Source organism: Stigmatopora nigra, chromosome 7 (assembly GCF_051989575.1).
Source record: "Stigmatopora nigra isolate UIUO_SnigA chromosome 7, RoL_Snig_1.1, whole genome shotgun sequence".
NCBI lineage: Eukaryota > Metazoa > Chordata > Actinopteri > Syngnathiformes > Syngnathidae > Stigmatopora > Stigmatopora nigra.
The window spans coordinates 7,863,645-7,887,061 of record NC_135514.1 but is presented as its reverse complement, the minus strand read 5'-3'; the positions used below and the strand labels follow the sequence as shown (position 1 = coordinate 7,887,061).

Here is a 23,417-nt window from a genome sequence, read left to right as displayed (position 1 = left end):
TCTCCTACAGATCTGTTTCTTCAATTTGAGGTAACGCCTTATTTGGATATCATGAAGTCAAGGCATGCTGTAGTGGTTCACTTGCCTGCCTCCGGTGCGAACAGCGTGGAATGGATTCCCGCTCAGTGCCCATGTGAGTGCGAACGGTCGTCTGTCTCCTCCTGTGACTAAGGACTGGCTGGCGGCCAGTCTCGGCTGTAGTCCGCCTTTGGCCCGAAGTCAGTTGGGATAAGCTCCGGCACCCCGCGGCCCTGACCAAGATAAGCAGCGTGGAAAATGAATAAATCAGCGAATCAAGCCTTTGAATGAATGTAGTTACAGTTGATGAATATGCAACGGAAAAATAAAGGCATATTTTTTGAGAATTTTGAAGCCTTCAATTCCGGAATGACGGAAATAGCTTTGATGTTATTTCTGTGCCTTAAGTTCATTTTCCTCATTTGTTTTTTTCTTTCTCAGATGCTGCATGCAGAAAACATTTGTTGTATGCTGCAACGACACTAAGCAGTACCAGTGACCTGTCAGTCAACTCATGATTGCATGTAATCTTGTCCATGGCAAGGCATTCTTTCACTTATTGGAAAAGGGTCAAGTGAACAACACCATGTTTAAGAACGTGTGTTTTTGATTATCTTAGTGAAATCCCGACACCACAATTGCAATCAAAGTCTTTTCCTTGTTGACAAAATCCACTCCCACACATGTCCATCTGCCCCCACACCACTGTGTATACCAAAGCAATTCACTTCAACACAATTCTCACTTGCAAAATGAATGAATCTACGTAATCACTCCCAGGAATTCAAAAAGAATCTCTCCTTTTTGCTTGCATGTGACAACTTTCCTCGGCCAGCATCAACACATTTTTTACCAGTCACATCACGTCTCACATTCACGATGAGGATGAATAAATGATCAAAGTAGCCGATTCATGAGGGTAAATATTCTTTTTTAAATTGCCAACAAATTGGTGTTATAGCAGCAGTGCAATTTATTTCACCGAGCTGCATGTAAAAGTAGAGTTTTTCTGCATACTAACGCTAAACGCTTTGTGTGTAGATGACAATCTATCCGGGTGGACCCTCCATGAAGGCATGAGTGACTTTTGATTCATCCATCTGGACTAAGCAAAATGGATCCGCGGTGGAAATTAGGGATCAAATTGATGTTGCATTCAATATAGACTCCACCAGGGTTAGCTTCGGCCTCTTTTGTAATTAAGTGTCCCCGGTTGGAGGCTTAATAAAGAATCACACCAGCCAGTCAAGATGCAATACTTCGCTGAGGTTAAATGCAAAGGTACAGTCACTGTCATGCTTTTCTGTAATTAAACATATATCCATGAATTAAAGTACGACGACACATGTCACACCTAAAGGTTGAAAAGACTGATTTTTTTCAGGTGGCAGACGGTGTATAAAATACATCAATAGTGTGAAAAAAGTACCTTTGTTACAACTTTGAACACTGGCATTGTGGTGGAAGAAAATGTCAAGCTATGCATTGCTACTCTTTGACCTTTTGAAAAGTCTGACGCGCACACCAGAGCGTTTAAAAGCGTGTGGCTGCCACAATAGTAGATGGAAAACACATCTTCTTAATGGTAATAGCTGAAATCTACCAAATGAAATATGACAAGCATTAGAGCCCAGGGAATGCGAGCTATTGCATTATTCAAGATCAATTAGGCTGCAGGCAGATAGAGTAGAACTTCTATTGGAACACAAAAGTTTTATGATGCAGGTTGACACCCCAATTCATGTTAATTAACTAGGCTCCATCAAAAAACCTTCATTCACTATTTTTATTGAAATTGCTTAACATTTTTAACAGGGAAACATTGGTAAACTAAAATAAGTAATTCTACTCACCATTTCTGACGTGATGGGGAACGACGGTTGTTGGCAAGGCAGTTTTATGTCTTGGTTGGATGGGTTGATTGTGTGCAAGCCTTTTCTTGTAAAAAAACTAAATAAATAAATCAGATGCACTGATTTTGTTGAAGGCTTCATCAATTTGTGTTGGGGCAGCTTCAGCCAAGAAGTTAAGAAGACCAAATTGGGCAGCCTGGTTTGAGTCACCGACTAAGAAGAGATTGTGGGAGACAAAAATCAAAGTTAAAAACAAAATATTCCAGTACTCTTCATGCTTGGTCCTAAAAACAAACACTGGAAACACTCAGAGAAGGTATCGTGTGTATGCAATCATGTGCTTTAAAGAATGCATACGTTTTGGAGTAAACAACTCTACTCCATCGGTCTCGACTGTTGTTTACTTGGATATAAAAGAGAAAAATGACTCTGTGTCCTGGAAATAGAAGAATGAGCAAGGCCACGTATGTTACGGTTGAAGAAACTTCATTCCTCTGAAAAACAATGACATTGCTTCAAAGGAACTGAATTATTCAGCCACTTTTGTCTTTCAGGTATCTGTTAAAACTGAGTGAAATTTTCACAGTATGTACATCACCACCCAAACCACCATTCTTAGCACACACAGCTCCATCCAATGCCTGTCAATGACTGTTGTTGTCTATTCAATGGGATTCAAGCTAACAGACAGACATTCTGCTGATATTTTTGTTGAATTTAGGTGCTCGTCACCGCTCCCCTCAACCAGGAAGTTTTTTTTAATGATTTCCTCCCTTTCAATGGGGTTGTGTAGATGTTTCCAGAGGTTTCCTTGGGGCCAATAAATGATGTGTGTAATCGTGCTGCCTGTACAGACTAACCAAGAATAATTTTCCCCAAGAGAAGACACTACAGAAAGCAGTCCTATCGCAACTAACAGCAGAATTTTGTATGTGTAACGTTCCTTCCGTATGTCCGCTTCTCTACTTTTTTGCATTGAAAACGCCTGTAGGAGAAATAAGAGGCCTACTTGAATTACAACATTTTCATCCTCACCAGCATTTCATATGAGGACGAAACAGAAATATAACCCATGCTCTTTCCTCTTGGCCCTAGAAATATATGTTGGCTCGCTTCTGAGGGGCAGCATTACTCCTCTCGTGTGAGCTGTCCCATTTGGACTATTGCGTCTGAGATTGAGTGTTGTGATCAGTCCTGTTTCAGTGTGTGGGTTTAACTGTCAGGCTCATAATGCAGCACTAAGCACATCGACGTTAGAGGCCGAATTCAATGAGATTTGAGAGGGGAGGCATCTGTTTGATAACCTTGTTGACCCACCCACCCCCACTGGCTGCCTTTGTCCTTGTCAAAATAGAAATAGAAAGCTCAAGACGTCACATGGCAGTCTCCAATAGTAGGTATTGACGTTTCTAATAAACCCTTTTTTGGCATTTCTTTCGCTGGAGGGAGTAAATGTGATTATTATTATTCTCATCACAAAAATGTCAAAAAGAAAACTTGATGCCTGGTAACAACTGAAAAGAGTTCATGATAAAAAAAAAATGACTAAAAAGATATGAACAGCAACATTTACCGGGATAAGAACAGAAACTAATCACAAGGCACAGGAGTTATGATAGGAGGATTTTGCAGGCACAATATAGCCATCTTTATGAAGAAGGCAAGGTTAGGGGCGAAAATACAACCAATCAAATGGAGTGAAAGTTATTGTTTAAAAAACATGAACTTTTTTTTTTAATCCTTCGAGGCCAGGGAGTGTGGCAGGAAGACTGATTACATGCATTCCTATAGGATGACAACGCTTACATAAATAACTTGTGTATTGCTTTTTATGAAAATATTATTTGGTGAGAGAAAAATAAGACATTTTTTAAAAAGAAATACTTATCAGCCAAGTTTTGGCCATTCGTGTAATCCTAAGTATTAGGAATGTTTCCTGGTGTTCCCTTAGTGTGTTTTAGCATCTTTTTCAAAGCATATGTTACATTGCATTCAAGATTTCAACCATAACATGTGTCCATTATCCGTACCATAGAAATCTACAATGCTGACATCAGTAAATCGCTCGCCCACACAATGCCATAGACGTGGTCTGCATGTGAAGTGGATTACTATATATATATATACAGCAACTGTGCCATTCTGGGTGAAAGATGGAATATCTTCACATTGGCCATTCTTTGTAGACTGCCTTAGGCACCTTGGCCGTTTAATATCCATTCTGATAAGACACTTTTGTGAAAGATACTTCATCTCCCCAAGCGGTATTCAGTAACAAAGAACGATACAAATTTGTGGAGAATAATTGTGTTTTCAGTGCAGGTTAGATGCAAGAAAAGAAAGAATTTCAAGCCACTGCAGACATAGGAATCAATTTTGAGCTGGAAACAAAGAGGGAAGAAGAGATTGTTCTTTCTGAGCTGTTGGCAGAATGATTTTCCGAAAAAAAAAAAAAAAAAAACCCTGTTTGGATTCTTAATACAAGTCTCGCCGGAGATTGTCAGTCTCACAACATCAACTATTGTATATTTGTCAACTCATTTTCCTTCTGCTCAAATCACAAATGACAAAAACTTGGCATCTTGAACCACATCTATTTCAACATTCCACTTCTGTTGTGTATAGTCTTGACATTCTTGATATGGCCATTGAAAAGTTTGATCAATTACAACACAAACCAATATGGCTGAACAACTGCAACATTGATTAAATATTGACTAATATGAGCCATTGCATGCCCCTGTTTTTTTTGCGCATGTACACAAATGTGTTATAGTCGATAACTCATGCACAAAGTACAACACAGAAAAAAACAATCATTCACAGGCTTCAGAAAAGAATTTACCATAATGGTTGCTGCTCTATTATTGGCTTTGAAAACCTTGTTTAATATTTAATTAGCCTGGCTAGTGGTAGGTAATTTCATTACTCCTACGGGTTATTCAGGTAATGTCATGAAGGTGGCTGGCAAGGGACACTGCGTGCACTAATGTCTCCACAAACACAGACTTGTATAAGCAATAAGAATAGAAAAGCCACATTAAAGAAGTGGATATGCGTATTATATGGATCCAATTTCAAAACTGAAAAACAATAGGTAATTCTATCTTGGAAACATGTTGTACTTACCTTCATGTTTTCCAGCACATTTGAGAATTCTTTCCAAACGCAACTGCACCAAGCAGATTGCAGCGGTTTTTCGATTTCCTGTAAATATTGATGACATGAAAGTTTGAAATGGAAACCTGAAGGGATGTACAGCATGTCAAGATTTTTCACCTATTACGGGTGGTCTTGGAACCGATTAACCGCAATAAACGAGGTATTACTATACATATGTATGAGGTACGAGTTCTGAGATTGTTACTTTGTAAAATATAGCTGTATTTAAGGTAGCACAATCCATTCCACAAACTCCTGAATGTTACCTTTCGAAGTAATCGTTGGGCGCTCATCGTACTTCATTCACCTTATTGAAGAATTCTTCTAATTCAATCGCAACTCCAGTGTAAAGTAACTGCTAGCCCGATGGCCTCCATGTCTTTGATGAGGCCCTGGAGGTGGGAAAAGAAAGAAAAATCAACCAGGTACGTTGTGTTGGGAGTTTTTCTTTTTTTTCCTTTGCAGTCAGGAACTGTCGCATGCAGGCGCTTTGTCATGCTGATGCAGTCACGAGTTGCCCTGCCACAACTCTGCCTCGTTTCACCCACACAATTCCAAAATTGATGTAGGATTGCTTTTGAGGACGTGCAGTTTTGATTTTGCTCTTACTAAAGGAAGAAACTTGTAGTTTGGTTTCTATTTATCTATATATTTTGTGGACAACATGCGGGATCACTTTGGCAAAGTCCGTGTGATGTATATATTTGAAAGGTCAGATATTATAACTGAAAAATATACTGTTATTTGATTTTGGAATATGCCTACCATCACAATAATGTGGTATTGTAGAAAATACTCATTAAAAGAGCTGTTGATTAATTTGAAAATATAGTTGTTTTTAACGTAAATTACAAGACATATTGTAGATGTACTACAGAGAAAATCATATTAATAGTGGATTCGAGATGATCAGGATGAAGACGAAGGAGAGCAAGAGGGAGTGGATAGAGAGGGCGTGAGAGAAAAAGGCGAGGGGGAGGAAAGAGGGAGAGAGATGAAGATGGAGAGAGAGAGGAAGATGAGGAGAGAGAGAGAGAGGAAAGAGGGGCGAGAGAGAGGGTGAGGGAGAAAATGAGTGAGGGAGAGAGAGGATGAGCGAGAGAGAGGGAGTGTGGGAGAGAGGGAGAGAGTGAGAGAGAGAGAGAAAAAGAGAGGGAGTGAGAGGGTACCACGCGTTGCGACCACTTAATTCGCAGTCTTACAAGTCCACTGATCAGATACAGTCTAAAAAAAAAAGAAATACAAGGAAAAAAAGAAAATCTAACCTTTCCTAAAAAGAGAAAATCTCATTTTTTTGGTGATGGAGTTTCCCACTTTTCCTCCAGGAGACATGTATGTGTCGTTAAGTCCCTTGAATGCCAGCGTCCCCGATGCGCTCCTGTTCGCATCGCCTGTGGGCATCTGTAACAACGGGAGCAATTGCACCAGTGGCGCACCCGCGGGTCGTGACACGGCGAGGGTCGCTATTGCCGTGGGCATCACTGCTCTCTACTCGCTCATCTGTGTGGTGGGACTGCTGGGCAACGTCCTTGTCATGTATGGCGTGGTAAGGTAAGAAATGGGGTGCACTCAGAAAATAGACTCCCTGATTAGTAGGCAAAAAAGAAAAAAATACAATGTTATTTTAAAATACTTTGGACCATTATTATTAAAGTCAGCAATACTATTACTAATCTACAATGATGTAACTTCTGCATGGCTGCATATATTGTTTTATCTCTATAACTTACTGCAATACTATACTGCTATAAAACTATTATTTGAAAGTAAAAATGATTTCATACATTTTTGATCCCTGCTGGTAATGATATGATTTTGAGTGCGAATGATCCTCTGTCATTCTCCCCAACAACTGACTGGCGAAATTTTTAGGGTGTAGTCTCCCTTTCCCAAAGTCTGTTGGGATTGGCTCCAGCAACCCTGCACATTTTGTGGAGTTTGCATGTTCTCCCCAGGCTTGCGTGGCTTTTTTTCTGGCTACTCTGGTTTCTTCCCACATCCCAAAACGTGCATGGTATGCTAGTTGGAGACTTTTAACTGCCCTTAAAGTGTGCATGGTTGTCCTTTGTCTCCTTGTGCCCTGCGAATGGGTTGGATCAGAAATGAAAATTTCAGTTACACGCATTGAACAGCAAACATTTGTATGTACAGGTATGACACCAAAAGTTCAGCACTTCAAATCAAACAAGCAAAATGTATAGATATGATGATAAGCAATTCAGCAGTTCAATTCAATCAAGCCAAAGCATCAATAGGATACCAAAACAAAGTAGCACAAAATTGGCTTTACACACTTATAAAAGGGGAAGAAATTCAATCACATTAGAGCCAGAACTAAGACACACTGCACACACTTAAAACACAACACAGTAGAGGGAAAGAGAGTGCATTTTACTGTTACTAGATATGCTTTATGGGACCATTTTAGCATCAAATCCATTTTTTGCATAGTTAACCATGCCCCAATGGTTGTGGAGAGCATAGATTGGTTTGGTGGAGTTGGAGCTCATTTGATGCATAAAGCAGTTTCATTAGTCATGAACAGTCATTTCTAAACAGCCTTCCCAAAAAAAAGCATAAAATCTCTAAATGGCAAATCCATCAGCCGAATTGAAGGTTTTTTTTTGTGCAAGAGTCATTTTAAACGAACGTGGTTTAATAGAGGTTAGGGTCATTGTGGCAGAACAAAGGCTCTCATGCATTGTATCGCCATTGCCACATTTTCAGTCTAAAAAGCTCTTGTTATTCCAGGGAAAACTGAGTATGAAGGGTTTAAGAGAGGAAATGGGCTTAGAATCAATATATATAGTTTGGTTTCTAACCTTGTTACGCTTTAATGGCAATCAGGAGTCGACCGCAGCAGACACAAACACGATCTAAGCTTGCTTCCCAGCATGCTCACAGTGCTTTACTCCTCGCCAGATACACCAAGATGAAGACGGCCACCAACATCTACATCTTCAACCTGGCTCTGGCGGACGCCCTGGCCACCAGCACCTTGCCCTTTCAGAGTGCCAATTACCTCATGAGCACGTGGCCGTTCGGGCAGTTGCTGTGTAAAGTGGTCGTTGCCATTGATTACTACAACATGTTTACAAGCATCTTCACCCTTACCATGATGAGCGTGGACCGCTACGTGGCCGTGTGTCATCCAGTAAAGGCTCTGGACTTCCGTACTCCCGCCAAGGCCAAGATCATAAACATCTGCATCTGGATCCTGTCGTCGGTCATTGCGGTTCCTGTGATGATCATGGCTGTTACCAAGGTGACAGCAAAAGGTGAGGCGTACAGAAGCAATGTCAAATATAACTCAAGAGTATAAAAAAACAGTTATTCCTATCTATCAAAACTTAAATTAAGAATAGTTTTCAATAAAACGTCTGCGATGTTTCAAATTGTCAATAACATCAATATTACTATTGAAAAATCCTTTATCCAAAGAATCAGTATCATGTGATATTGTAATAATATTCCATTTGTGTGTACTGTAAGCTACTAAGATACCCAGCATTTACCAATTTCTACACCAACAAGACCAGCATTAAAATGGAACAAATCAGAACTGGTTTTGCTCATACAGAAACCAGCATATGGTGGATATCGTAATAGGGTACACTTTTGCCATCTTAATATTTGTACCAAAATGACCCTCTTTTCAGTAAGTTTGCATGACAGGTGCTTATGCTGAATTGAGCGAGTAATGAGGCTTAAGAAGAGAACACATTTGAGCTGGGCTATTAAACTTAAATTAGCCTATCCACATGATCCCCCATTCGAACATCATCCTTTTTCTCCCCAGGCAACGTGGATTGCAGAATCATATTTCCCGAACCAGACTGGTACTGGGACACTGTGACAAAAATCTGCGTGTTCATATTTGCCTTCCTGGTCCCCGTGCTCGTCATCACCATCTGCTACGGTCTGATGATCTTGCGGTTAAAGAGCGTCCGCCTTCTCTCCGGATCCAAAGAGAAAGATCGGAACCTGAGAAGGATCACCCGGATGGTCCTGGTAGTGGTGGCGGCCTTCATCATTTGCTGGACTCCCATCCACATCTTCATCATCGTCAAAACCATGGTGAACATCGACCATAAGAACCTACTGGTGATGGCTTGCTGGCATCTGTCCATCGCATTGGGCTACACCAACAGCAGCCTCAACCCGGTTCTGTACGCCTTCCTGGATGAGAATTTCAAGAGGTGCTTCAGGGATTTCTGCCTGCCCTATCGCAAACGCGCCGGGCAGCACAGCTTCTCGCGTGGCCGCAACAGCGCCAGGGAGCCCGTGTCCGTTTGCGCCCCTGCCAATAGACCGCCCGCATGACTAGGCGTGGACCGAACGGGGATCCAAGATGACCTCCAGACAGAAGTCACTCAGTTCTCCACCACAGGAGTGTGAACGCATACATTTTGGCATTTGTTCCACCACTGTCAGTTTTATGTCGGTCTCGTGCCCGAGGCTTGTAATGATGGATTCTTTGTGAAGAGAATCAATCCTTGTCTTTCAGAATGCTGGGAAAAAGAATGCCAATGTGTGCCTGTAGGTTTTGAAATGACTGTGGAGTGACAGATTAAAAAGGGGCGAAAAACTTCCTCTGAGCATTTAAGAATGAATGCCTTTGGACCGAATACAGAAAAGAAAAAATCCTGCATATATATATTAGGGCTGCACAATTATAGCTCAAATTAAATCACGATACTTTTAAACAATCAATATTTTGAACGCTTTAAGTCTAACTGAATCAAACTTTATACTTAATGGAATAAATGATCCTCAATATTCAAGAATTGATACATCCAAACATGTTCATGCTTTGGTATTAATAGTTGAGGGATAAGACAAAAAAGTTTCATCTTAATGGAACAAACAACAACTTCTAAGTCTTATGTTTAGATGACATTTGACCAATCACCGGTTTTTGGGTCGTATTTATAGTGCGGAATTAAATGTTCATTTGCAACATCCATTTTCTATTGCTCTTGGCGCCTATCCTAACAACGAATGATTGGCAAGCTTTGCCTCAGACTGCTTTTCAGCCAATCTTATTCAGTTGTGTCATAGAAACCAATCTCAAAAAAGTTTGCCATGCTTTTCTATAATCTGGAACAAGCTGTTTTAGCTAACAGCACCATCTGCTTAATATTGTCTGGACTTGCCATGAGTGCAAAAATCACAGTAGAGGTGCTCAATTGAGTGTAAATATGGCCACCCTAACAGCATGACAACGTCACATTTTCCATTCCTGGTATAATTGCCCCTTTTTATTTGACAGTGTACAATGTTCAATCACGTTCTAAACGCATAGCACCCTGCAGACAGTGTTTAGACTGGTTTGTGCTTTTCCAGATTTGGCTGTTACATTTCTAAGTGTCATCAGCTTCAAGACTGTTTGGAGATGACCGGCCATATTGGGAGTGAAGCCTAGCTCCGTGTAAACACAATGAAGTAATCGACTTGTCCCGCAGTAAAAGCTTTTGCTGCAAAAGGCTCAGCGGTGTGCTTATCTAATTTAGTCATGAACAACTCGTTAAAAGTTCCGCATGATGGGAACCAAACAGTGTGGCTTTGACATATCATCCCAGCTTGATTTAGGTGTTTTATGAAGATGCATTAAAATCTGCATCTGCTCAGTGCATACTAATGTCTAGGTAAGCAAAATAGAAGCTCGCTTTTCCTCCAAAGATGACGTCTCAGAGCAGGACAGCCAAGCTGAAAGAAACTCTGGCACTCTAACCACAATATGTCTGAAATCTGCCACACAGAGCATTTTACTATTCATAGCTGTCAAGTTAGTAGGGGGGGAGAACTGTGCCATGGCGCCTTTTACAGACTCCCATAAATACTGTATGTTTGCACAGGACACATTACTATTCTATAGTGTGGCTAGAGTGTCAACAGTTTATCAACATGATGCTTTTTGGGGCTTCCAGGTGGTCGAGAAATACCCCTGTTTACAACTTTATGAACTCTTGAGAACTGGCAGTAAAAGCATCCACGATTTGGAAAGGACCTTAGGGAAATAACAAACTTATTCAAGCATGTTTATTGATGTTGCCTTCAGCGAAGACGCACAATCATGCAAAACAAAAAAGGGCCATCACTCAAGTACGATGCTTAGAAGTAAGGGAACTTCTGCCTCACAGTTTGGAGCTTGCTATACTTCAAATCTGGGCTTGTCTGTTTTCCCTGGACTTTTGCAGAGTACCGTATTTTCCGGACTATAAGTCGCACTGTTTTTCATAGTTTTGCTGGGGATGTGGCTGATACTTTGACCTATCTTTTTTTGTTTCTCTTTGACCACTGACAGATGATTATTTTGGTTTTTTTTCTGGGCTTCAGTTATCTGAAAGTGCTATGTTAACAGATGCCTATTAAGCCCAATGTGTTCCATTTGAGTTTTGTTACTTTGACCTAAATTTGCCCTCCTAAAAATGGGAATTGTACTCCATTGCGATTTATATATTGGTTTATGGGTTCTGCGACAACTAGTCTCAGTGTGCCTCACCTCTTGCCAAAAGGATAGATTCCAGTTCACTCAAAAACCATTAAGACTAAGCAATAGAGAAAATCGATGGAAGTTTAGTCCGACTAATGTACATATATTCAATCTAGCAGAGTAAGCGACATCCTCATGACAACGACTTGTTGTGGCTAAAAGAGAGAATCCAGTAACACGGAAGAACTAATGTCTCCAGGAAATTGCATTTGATTGACTATAAGTCTATTTTTTCGATGGGGAAATCACTAAAGTGGGGCACAATCAAACCGATTCTCTGCCACTAGATTCAATAGTTGCTGCTAGGAAAAACACCATAGAAATTTCAGAGATGAATGGCAGTGAACACACCGTTTTTAGTTTTTTTTACGCAGAGAATCTGTTCATTTTTGACTTTAAGCGCAACACAATTAAAGGGATTGAGAGGAGCCACTTCAAGTGGTGGTGAGTGACATTAGCTGTAAACGTTAGCACGTCCACACAGAGATACGCCAGCCTGCGCCTGTCTAGGAAAGTAAATTGGTCCGACCCGTGTGTGGCACAACGTGGAGCTACCCGCCATGCAGGATTTACGCCATCCACAAAAATAGAGCCGGATGAGCGGATCCACCATTGACTCATTGTTTCCCCTCTTTCGGTGGTTGGAACACATTTGTCTCAGCATGACGTTAATATTGAGCCTACACTAAAGCAGGAGGCTTTGAAGGAGAAGGCGGCACAATAAACTGGGCCAATGACTTCAAACTCTTTGGAGCAAAGTCATTAAGAAATCAAGGAGAGGCTTCCGATTCATATCATGTTTGATGGGGAAATTATCCATTAAAGATGAGTGGATATTGGCAAAGGACGATTTTTTTGTGTGTGTTCATATTTTACATTAATGTGTGGTTGTATTTATATTCCAAATGTAAATACAATAACATATTGATCTGTTCAGGCAGGAAGTGATGATGCTTTTTTTCTTATTATAAGGTTGGTGTACTGACGGGCTTCAGTGAGCATATATATACATGTTATATTATAACTAGATATATTTTTTAAATTAAGGATGTGGTATCAGTACAGAATAAGGTTTAGGGCCAAATTAATTGGAAAAGCAAACCTACAATTCTAAAAAGGTTACACGGGGGGAAAAAATAATGTCAGAAATATGATTATCTGTTACTTTTTTCCAAAATACTGGAACTTTTTTAAATTCTTGGACAATGTTCATTACCATATATTTATATATTAGTTTTTCTTGTAAAATTGCAGTTGAAATTTTGCCTAGATATAGTACAATTTCTTTCCAAAGTGCTTCTAATACTCCTTCAATGTCAAAAGCAGGCTTATCGCACCATAAATTGTTACTTGTTTATCCTATTAAAAGGAGCATTTCAATGTTTTTAGATCTGCAATGCTTTTAGCCTAATGGCAAAGTGAATCATAATGCCTTAATGAGAATTACATTTTGTTCTTTAATATCAAGGCAAGTGTTTTGTGAGTGTGAGAGTGTAACATTTAATCGTACGCAGAGTATATAGTGAAAATTTTGCACAATTTGCTTCGGCAAGCATCGGCTTTATGTGGTCACGAAACAGCAAACATCATCTTGTAGTATATTATCTTATCGAATTTAGTGAATTTGGTTTCAGATATCGTTGACTTGTAGTCATCTGTTTAAATGCCAGTTTGAATCACGAAAGTTTTGCATGTAATTGGTGAATTGGACCTGGAATGGAAGGGTTCTGTAACCTCAGAGACCAACATAATGAACAAAACCACTGGCAAAGCCTTTGTTGATTGCATTAGTGAATGTGTCACATCCAAAGAGGAAGTGTAAATATCAGACGCCATTTGAAAGCACAATGTGTCATTTGTAAGGGATAATTTTTGAGGTGGTGGTGGATGAACTGCCAATTAGTTGGGTTGATTTCTATTTTTGAAGCCTTTTAATTGGTACTGAACATGTATAATTGTTTAGAAGATGCATGTTTGTTGATTTATTTACATAAGTTGATCTGTTGTTTTTCTCTTACAGGAGCAGGGAAGCAATTTTTGTTATTTGTAGGTTGGCAGTGTTGACTCATAAACCAGAATGGTTCCCATGGTAATAGCTAATAAAGGACAATTGAAATTGTGTCACTTGACATTTGTTGGGAATCACATTTTCTTTTTTGTAGACTTTCATTAGATTTGGATTGCAAGGTTATTTGAGATGCCATCTGGGCTTTAGCCATTAATTCAATATGCCAGTCAAACATGTCTCTGACCAATCTTAGAAAGGCGTGTTGCAATGGCATACAATCTTTCTTGCTGAGACACTTGAGAGATAAAATATTTATCTGTTAAAGACTGGCTCTATCTACTGATCGAATAATAAAGCGTCGCTCACATGGATTGCTCCAGTGACCGTTTAAACTATTATTTCACTCCAGGATTTGGAATAGATAAGTCTGACACGAGGAAAAGAAATTTTGCAGCAAAATGTCAGAAATAATCCATTTGAACTGAGGGTGGACCAGTCATAATTATAAGGCAAGGGAAGGAGGAGTGATTCGTTTTCCCTGCACAGTGGGGACAATAAATCAAGACTTTTAATGAAATTGGTGGTATATGGTTCTGGCCATGTGTCATTATTCAATCAGCAATTTTGTAGTGATTGCATGTAATTAGAAAAAAAAAACAATGGTTCAATAATTTCCACATAAATGCCCAGTGAATTACTTTTTACTCTAATCATATACTGAATCAAAATAAATACAAATCCACCAATTGCACTTGATTGGTGGAAAGGTGTCTTCTTGATGCGTTAGAACTAAAACCCACCCCCACTGTAGCCCCCTTTTGGAATAGTTTGACCACCCTTGCATTATACTCCCTCCTGAAAAATCACTGCAATGTTTGTACTTCCAATTAAAGGGTAGACAAATGCAGAGAAATAGAATCTACACTCAAAAATGTCTATTTTCAAAACGCAACCGAGGAAGGAGGAAAAATCCAAATAGCAGAAAACTATAGATTCAACAACAATGACCAAAGTAACAAAAATTAAGGGCGTATTCACACAATGAAAATACAGTTCCCTTTCCTTGACTTACATCTTTTTTACAGTTGTTTTTCACATTGCAATATTTGTGGTACCCTTGCCATTTGCATTAATAAAAACATGGCCCTTATGTGACTAATTTGTGAGAACCAAACACTAAAACTAACAGATGTGTGTCGAGAATCTGCAAGACTCATTACGCGATTTGTGAAGCAAGCCAGGAGAGATCAGTGAGAGAACTACAGTTCATGATCTTCAAAATCTGGCCTGATAAAACATCTCTTTGATCCGAGGATTAGACTGAGTTTGTATCCCAATATGATGCAAGAGCAAGGTGAATCTGGTGTTTCCCGGTAACGGATTAAGCCCGCTTTTTTTGTTCAGTTTACATTATACCAGAGGAGCAAATGGTTTCATTTTCATTGGATTTAAACTCGAGTGGAATCCCTGCTGGGTCAAAGATTCAAAGTGGGTGCTATTTGCCAGCTGGAAGCTACAAGAGCTGCCAAAAATGCTCCTTTTACAAAATCTATTCAGCCTTTAGATTTGCTTGCAATAGATGTTTACAACCTTTCTGTGGGTTTATCCGTGTCCCCACTCAATGTGAGCAAATGATCACAGAATCAATAGGACGGAGAAAGTGCTCTTGCCGGCTAATTGATTAGAGATGAGAGACTAACTATAGCTTCTATTCAAATGCGCGCACAATAATACAGTAAAGTATGGAAGCACCACACGAGTCCATCTCAAAAGCCTTTGTACAGCTAAGTGACTTGCGGCAAATGCCTTAGATCCCAATACATCAATGATATCTCCAGTAAATGCAAGTACCCAAAGATCCACAGACGATTGGGGGAAGGCAGCTGAATACGAGGAGATATTTATTTGCTAATTATGCCCTCTTCTGTATCCTTTGCACACACTCATCTGCACAGTTCCTGGCAGAGAGGACAGCCAACAATCAAAACATTTAGTACAAAGTGTGTCACAGGAAACTAAGACCTGGCGTCCACATGTGGACATCACAATTATGGTTGTCACAAGACTACGATGTATATTTTGGGCTAGAAGGGCCTTGGCATCATATTTCTCTGAGACGACATGTAAAAATATAAAAATTCTTTGTTTTGACATTCATCAGGTCCCAATTAGCCTAAATGTCAAAGAGAAAATAAAAATGCATGCCTTGCAAGAGTCTGGGTCTTAGAAGGGTAATGAGAATTTCTATGTTTTTCCACAGCACACAATATATGGGGAGCTCCAAAATGTCAGAGCTTCATTTGATAGACAATTATTAGGATTAGGTGTATTACCTAACTCGTGTGGCCATCCTTTCATTTCCAAAAGCACTTTGGGCAAAAGGTAGATTTCTACTCACACTTAAATAATACAAGACAAGGACTAATCACAAAACACACATAGCTGGCCATGAGATAAAGGGGAAGCCAGGAGGGACACAAGAGTTTAAAAAAACCCATGGACACACACCACCAAAACCCCAACAAAACGTGACAAATCCAACACTGCCTTCACTAGAGTCAGGAGAACGTACCATTACAGACAGAACTATTCATTTGCATTTCAATTCAATGCATGTGCACTTCAATCAAATGTCCTTTTCAAGTAATACGCATCAATTCCATTATATATATATATTTTTTTTTTAATTATTATTTTTTCTACTGTGACAATGTTCTTATAACTTTGTTGAGGTCAAAGAACATGAAGTCTCGCTTGGCTTTAAAGAGAGCAATAGCCTTGAAAAAGAATCGTTCCCAACGCTATCTGCCGGAAAAAAATCGAAAATAGAAAGAAGACAACTCAGGTGCTGAAGTGAGGATGTAGGTGGATTGAATGATCAGCTACTCATGGACCACCGGAAAAAATGTCATCATAAAAAAGAGAAAAGTGGCTGTAGGCACTCATCAGCAAGTAAAGAGGGTTTTCATGTTTTGGAAAATAAAATGGGTTTCTTTTTGGCAATGTTCTGCATGGTTGGCTGGGTTCCTTCCAGCGAGTTTATTTTCAGGAAATCAATGTAACAATGTTCTTACTCCTGTGTAGTAGGAAATATGAATCTCATTTATGGCTTTTGATTTTTCTATCCAAAATCATAAACTAAATATCACTACTATTACCAAATAAACCCTTCAAATTGCCTAATAGTAACACTATTTTGTAAAGCGGCTTCTGTCTCTTTGCAACCCCCATTGCGATAGCAATTCAGATTAGATGACGGGAAGAGGTAGCCAACGTGTTTTTTTTCTTTCAGTATCCAATCCAAAAATGGCACCTCAACTTGTGTTGTTAATGAGCCCAAATTTACAGCAACATCAATACTAGCACCATGACAACTTCCTTAATGATTGTCAGCATGTAGCATAGAGACAAGACAAAAGGGTGCAAGGGAAAGTTGAGGTGCGTAATTCCTTTTTAAAATCTTTTTTTAACCACTTGTGAATATATTAACTTCCAGAAGCCTCATTTTTTCAACTTTAATTAAATAACCTGTATGTAGCCCAAATTAAAAAAACAAACATGCAGATGCTTGTTCTCAAGCCATCATTTGCATCATTGAGTGTATTATTTACATGCATGTAGAGCATAATTTGCGTGGATGGATGTAAAGCAAAAATTAAAGACCAGCATAATATTGTATTCTGCACTGATGGCTTAATAGGATACACAGGGAAGATAACATCCAGCCATAGTGAAGGTTTAAATGGCTCACTAAAAATAACAATGTTTTGTTCTTGTGTGCTAATTAGAAACATTAAAAAGAGAGAAGTTTTGCTCCCGCTTTGCTGCAACAGCAACATTGCAAGAATAATCCAGTCAACCGAGAAATGTGCTAAACATTAAGGAAGGAAGTAACTTGTGTGAGGAACATTATTTTACATGGATTCCAAAACAGATTTCCACCCAGGGAAATAAACATCTATTTTTTTTTATCAAACAGCATCTGGAAATAATCCCTTAATTAGCATTACATTAATTTTAGTGTTGGGGAACTTTATTTTCATTTAAATGATTATGGTTTGTTCTCTAACAGGTCAGAAGATAGAAAAATTATGATTTGTTTCTAAAGCAAATGTTGGCAAATATATTAAAACAAATAGTTTAAAAAGTGAACAATAGAGCACCAAAAAGAGCATTGTTACTTTTGTCATAAGTTATATTGTACCTGTTTGTGGGGCCAAATATTACCTGTTTATTGTATTCCACGACTCTTTCACCTGCTGATTGTATTTCATTTTCAGGACAAACAACTCTCAACTCCTCTTTGTTGTGTATATTGCACTCTCCCCTTAACATCATCTTCCTGCCTAAATGCCAGCCTTTATGATACAGAAATAGAACATGTTAGTTGAATGCAGAGGAAAAAGCAATTTAGAGGTTTTACACAATTTGGCCAACCCATTTTACTTTGAGAATTACTCATAATAAACATTCATTATGGTAGGCCACTGCTGCAGGCAGTTGTTTTTGTGCTGCAAAGATAACCATCACCTACTTACAATAGTTTTATAATCAGAACCACTGTATGCAGATAATAGAAATATTGATAACACTTGATCAAAAAATGCAGCAACTTTTCAGACAAACCAATGGAGAGTCAAAAGGAAGCTCCTTCCTTGATGTCAACATAGTTCCTTGCTATTGAGATGCAAAGATATAGCATCAATGCAACAATTTGTTAGTCGGGGCTCAGGCCTAAGCATAGATGAGGATATCGTAAATGTTCTGAGAAATAACATCTGATAAATGAACAAAAATAAATACACAAACAGGTGAATAAAAACAAATCCACAAAGAGGTTAATTTACAAATACTTTGGGATTCTGGTTCAAAGTTCCACGCACTTTAATAGAACAACATTTGTAATTGTACTCCACTTGATGTCCTGCAAAGTGTTAGGGATGGCCCATGGCCCTGGAACACACGTATAAAAAAAAAACACATTGGTCCTAACAAAGACCGTCGAAGCAGATGGTCGAACATAACAGCTTTTGGCACCAAAATAAGTTGGCGCATATGTTATTGCCCAATGTTTAGGTTACATCACCAGATCTAAAGTAATCATCTATTGTACAAGGGTGAGAAGTCAATAGACCATTTGGTAGAAAAATTAGGTTTGCCAAACAGTACCAGTGCAGGCAGACTCATCTAGAAATCCATAATTGGTCTGCGTTTTAATCCTAGAAATGTAAAATAGATGTTGAGTCTGTTTGAATTTGCCAATGCCTGTTAGAAAAACAGCCGCTGGTCCTAGACAAGCTTGAGGATTTAATGCAACGTTAGTCACGATGTGATTAATGGCTTAGACATGAACTGATTTAGATTGTGTGGAACAGTGCTGACTCCACAGGTGGAAGACATCGCATGAGGCATATCAGGGCTAGAAGAACCTATCATATGGAGTATAAGAAAGCTCAAGAGGAAAAAAGCTGTAGAAAGACGCCCAAACCCAAATTATGGGAACCAGAGCTGCTCCTGTTAAATTTAAGACAAACAGTAGAACTCCATGTAAAATAATCACATTTATTTTTTTGTAAAGACAAGAATAGTAGCAAAATACAGCACTGTGTTGCAAATGAAATGAAAACATTTGAGTATTTTCTCTGGACAGCAGCTTGACAAAAGCCAATGAGTAGAAATATTCTTTGTGAACCAAAAAGCCTGGGAATTAATGTTCTAATGTGGAAAATTAACACTCTTAAAAGTCCAGACTTGGGACAACTACTTTAAAAAGGCTCTGATGTGCACACAGACAGTTAAATGCCTTTTTTACTTGAAACTGAAGAATAAAATTTAAAAAAATAGTTTTGCATTTGTCATTACGTACTGCAAATGTCCATTACCATCATTTACCACTTGTTCTCGGCCATTATGAAGCCATAGTAAAACAAATTATCCTACAACCCTCCCCCCATTTTAGGCACACTAAACTCAGCTGAAGCATCATTGCATGATGTGAGGCTCATCAGCTTTCCTGCTTGTCTTTGACCAAAAGCACCGTGTGTTGCCCTCCACTGGACACCATGAGTACTATGGCGTTTTCCAGCTGCTTACCGGTCATTTTCACAGGGCTCCATTCATCCTCCTCCTGACCCGTGCCAAGTTGGAGGTTGGTGCCCATTCCCCAAGCATATGCAGAACCTAGAGTAGACAAGGCCAACATTAGTCATTCCAGACAAAATACAGAAAGTGTAAAAATAAAAAAATATATTTGAAAAGTAGGATCGTATCTGCCATTTATCTGGTATTTTTTTTTATTGCATGGTTCACCTTCTTTGGTGACAGCATAGCTGACAGATGCTCCACATGTCACTCTGCTGGCTGGTTCAACTCCACTGACAGCTGTGGGTTCACTTTTCTCTTGAGCTGCTTCACCAAGGCCAAGGCGCCCATACTCTGCTCTGCCCAGGCTGTACACTTGCCCTGTTAAAAGAGAAACGACTCTGACTTAGCACTGCACTAAAAATAGAGAGCCTACAAAAAAAAATCTTTAAGTTTACCTGCAGAGTCGAGGCAGACCGTGTGATGTTGTCCTCCGGAAAAGTCCACCCAGGACGTTGTAGAATTCTTGAAGGTGGTCAGTTTTACTGGTACAAAACACATCTTTGTGCTTTTGGTACCTGGGTGCATGAATTCAATTCAATAAAAGCATGCCAAAAAAATATTGTATCTATCATAGTGCATTTTAGAAACCCAAATATTGGGACACTCACCAAGCTGGTGGTAGTTAGAGAGGCCGAAACCATAGACGTGTCCTTCTTTGGTCACGGCAAATGTAAAATAGGCGCCACAGAAGGCATCTATGAAGTGCACTTTCCCTTTGACCTTTACCATCTGAGGAATCAACAATCGATCTGAAATCAAAAGAATGGAAACTAGCACCTGTACGTGGGATATGCATGACAAACACGACAACAACTGTGGTAAATGCTACTTACCAAGGCCTTTCCTGCCTCCCCTGTTTGAGAATAGTTCGGGCACTCGCCCTAGCTGTCCCTGTTCAGCAGTGCCAGACGTGTAAAGATTTCCCTCCATGGTCACCATTACAAGGTGGTCATTACCTAGTGAAACATTGCCCAATTTTAAATATATATTAAAAAAAATTCCAGCTACTTAAACTGTAGCTAAAACAACGTAGTCACACTAGTCATAGCTACCTGATGCAACTTTCACAACAGTTTCCTCCATCAAGGGTAGTTTTTTAGGAACTGGAGTTGTTTTGAAAGGATCCAGAAGACCAATAACGCCATTATTATCCTGTGGTACAAAAGATTAATGAAACGGGTTAAGATAGGGCATAAAAAAACAAGGCAGTTGTTTTTATGTTAAGAATCTAATACAAGAAAAATAAATCAAGTGCATACCATGGATTCAATCTGTGTTGATGAAGTAGTTATGAATTTGTCTCAACCAATCTGATTAGATCCACTAATGCTGAATAAACATTTCCTATAGTTTATGTGTAAATGTGTATGTGCGTGCGGGTGCTCTAAACAGAAGTTGAGTGTGTTGCCTTTGGGGAAATCTGCTCTGATCTTAATAAAGGGAGTTGTAATGCCAGTGGAAGGCAGAGATAATAGAGATGTAATTACCTGTGTGCCACTGAGTACCATATTAATGAAAATCCAATGACTACAAAAAAATGGAGCGACACGTTTAAATCGAGTGCAAAGAAAAACCCAGCAAGATTAAACTAGGGTTTAACCTCATTGATAGCCCCAATCTGTGGTTGTCCAATACTACTAAAAGCAACATGGGAACGTTCGAATCTGGGACCTTTTTAGGAATAAGTTGCTTTGATACATTGTACCATATAGTATGTAAACACAGCACATAATATGGGGAAACAGTAAGACGACTGACCCTGAAGGAGCCCCACACGTAGACAGTTCCCTCCTCTGTTAGTGCGGCTGTGTGGCTGTCTCCTGCCGACACCTGAACAACCTTCTCTGGCAGTACCACTTTATCTGGAGACATCTCCGACCCCTCTTCTTTTGTGTCGCGACCAAGGGCCCCTTCGTCATTGCAGCCAAACGTATAAACCTATGGAAGAGGTATTTGTTCAAATTTTGCCATTTTCCTTCCAATTTTCTTTTAAGTCAAATGTATCCTTGGCTAATTGTCATCTTTTGTACCTTATAGAGCAAAGGTATTTACAGAATGACTTACCACGCCAGTTTCGCTGAGGCAGACCGTGTGCATGCCCCCGGCTGTCACCTGTACAATTTTCTCGGGGAGCGACAAGAGAGCTGGCTTTTTCCTCGAAAAGATGTCCTCTCCTAAACCCAGCTGTCCAACATCACCTTGTCCCAAAACAAGGACATGCCCAGCATCCTTTGCATGACTCCTGTGGTAAACTGTTGCAAATGCACAGAGCGAGAAGTTGACAATAAATAAAGCAAACACACACTATCTTATATATGAAATGTTACGCTTATGCTAGTGTAGTTCAACAGGTTAAATCACTGAAGGATCGTAACCAAATTTAGAAGTTATACAAAAAGGTTGCATAATAGTGCATCTATTTAAAAACGTTTGAAGATCATGTTGCACATGTATAGCTATGAAGCAATTGCATTAATTTAATCCTACCACTAGGTGTCACTGTTCTTCCTAGCAGTAAAGCCCCAAAACGTGGACATATTTATGGTGCAAAAAGAAGGAATCCCTAACAAAAAACAACAATTGCAATGTTCCACCCCAAGTGATAAAGCTTGAAACACATGCTTATGTAACAATATTTTCAAAACGTAAGTCTGATAATGGCTTAAGATGCATTCTCATGCTGCTCCATAGTTCTTTGAGTCACAGTTACAATAACCATGCGATATGAGAATCATTACTTCAAGACCATTGGAAATAAAGTGAGTTTAGTCTGCCCAAATTAAACAATACCTTTTACTTTCTTTGTGTCGGTCGGCTCGACAACAATATCCGATTTCCTCTTTGAACCCGTTGTTTTGGAAGACATGACTGCAACTGTGGTGCGTCCTATGGAGAATGCACAGTAATACATTGAGAAGGGTTTTTTTCCCAAATATAATTTTAAACCAGAAACAACATCCAAGTGTATGCAATGCATTGCAATACGTGGTGAAAGTGTTGTAAGCAAGTGGACTGAACAGTTGCGCACAACTACCTTTGCACCACATTGCTGCTCATTCGAAAGTTATGTGCGCATTTAAAATTAACTAGGGAAAGGGCTCAACCTAATTTCACGTCGGTCTCTACATATTGTCAACGTTTCAATGCTCACGAACATGATTCCTTCAACTACAAGATTCTGACGTTTATGGCACTGCATTGAGTTGGCGACGTCCGCGTGCCTACCCAATTAAATGTTGCTTCTAGTTAGCGTGTGGTGAATGACAACACCTTACAAACAATGGCTATAAATATGTTTAACATTGAATAATAATAAATTATTCACCAAATACGTTAGATCGCCGCCAGTAAATCATTGTGAGCAAATATATACAAGACAGTACGTTTGCACCCTTGTTAGCATTAGTTAGCAACTTTAGCATTAGTACCGCGATGGGTCGAAATTCATCTAATCCACAGACAAATTCACTATTTTAGGATTGCCAATTTCTTTGATTAAAAATGTTTTAGACAATGTTGTATGTTATTAAAGTTACCAACCGGAGACTTGTGCAAATGCGGCGTGGTTGGAAGTAACAACACGCAAGCTGCTCCTGCTCCCGGGAGCCGGGTGACTGATCTCGCGATGATTTGCACGTGATTTTGGTGGAGAGGCTCTGCCCCTTTAAAGTGACAGTAGCACTTAAAATTCACAAATTGTTCAATGCATGTTTGCAATTTTTGGACTGTTGTACTA

The 23,417-nt window shown here is 39.4% G+C and overlaps 2 protein-coding genes and 1 long non-coding RNA gene across 5 annotated transcripts in view; 1 reads left to right on the top strand and 2 right to left on the bottom strand.

The window, feature by feature from the left end:
* Positions 1 to 18,804, bottom strand: part of LOC144199036 (uncharacterized) — a 62,582-nt gene extending 43,778 nt beyond the window's left edge. The window contains exons 1-9 of the long non-coding RNA XR_013326822.1: positions 18,707 to 18,804; positions 17,765 to 17,895; positions 8,148 to 8,272; positions 6,818 to 8,085; positions 6,299 to 6,618; positions 5,300 to 5,425; positions 5,001 to 5,078; positions 1,872 to 2,084; positions 86 to 251 (exon numbers count right to left, since the gene is read on the bottom strand). This is a non-coding gene — a long non-coding RNA (uncharacterized LOC144199036). The remainder of the gene's footprint in view (positions 1 to 85; positions 252 to 1,871; positions 2,085 to 5,000; positions 5,079 to 5,299; positions 5,426 to 6,298; positions 6,619 to 6,817; positions 8,086 to 8,147; positions 8,273 to 17,764; positions 17,896 to 18,706) is intronic.
* Positions 6,178 to 13,658, top strand: oprd1b (opioid receptor, delta 1b). The gene is made up of 3 exons (XM_077720376.1): positions 6,178 to 6,584; positions 7,956 to 8,311; positions 8,833 to 13,658. Exons 1-3 carry the CDS (start codon positions 6,334 to 6,336, stop codon positions 9,354 to 9,356), a joined length of 1,131 nt encoding a protein of 376 aa, XP_077576502.1. The 5' UTR covers positions 6,178 to 6,333; the 3' UTR covers positions 9,357 to 13,658.
* A 275-nt stretch (positions 18,805 to 19,079) lies between the features above and the next one.
* Positions 19,080 to 23,283, bottom strand: rcc1 (regulator of chromosome condensation 1). 3 transcript variants are annotated; one of them, XM_077720741.1, is made up of 10 exons: positions 23,222 to 23,283; positions 22,472 to 22,567; positions 21,746 to 21,933; positions 21,440 to 21,619; positions 20,734 to 20,833; positions 20,515 to 20,637; positions 20,290 to 20,430; positions 20,077 to 20,196; positions 19,847 to 19,999; positions 19,080 to 19,717 (listed from the first exon to the last, which is right to left on the bottom strand). In XM_077720741.1, the coding sequence occupies exons 2-10, from the start codon at positions 22,545 to 22,547 to the stop codon at positions 19,542 to 19,544; spliced, it is 1,257 nt and encodes a 418-aa protein (XP_077576867.1). In that variant the 5' UTR covers positions 22,548 to 22,567; positions 23,222 to 23,283; the 3' UTR covers positions 19,080 to 19,541. The 3 variants fall into 3 exon arrangements, with proteins under 3 accessions (XP_077576867.1, XP_077576864.1, XP_077576865.1); XM_077720738.1 differs by lacking the exon at positions 23,222 to 23,283 and adding an exon at positions 23,007 to 23,142; XM_077720739.1 differs by lacking the exon at positions 23,222 to 23,283 and adding an exon at positions 23,110 to 23,129.
* Positions 23,284 to 23,417: the final 134 nt, after the last annotated feature.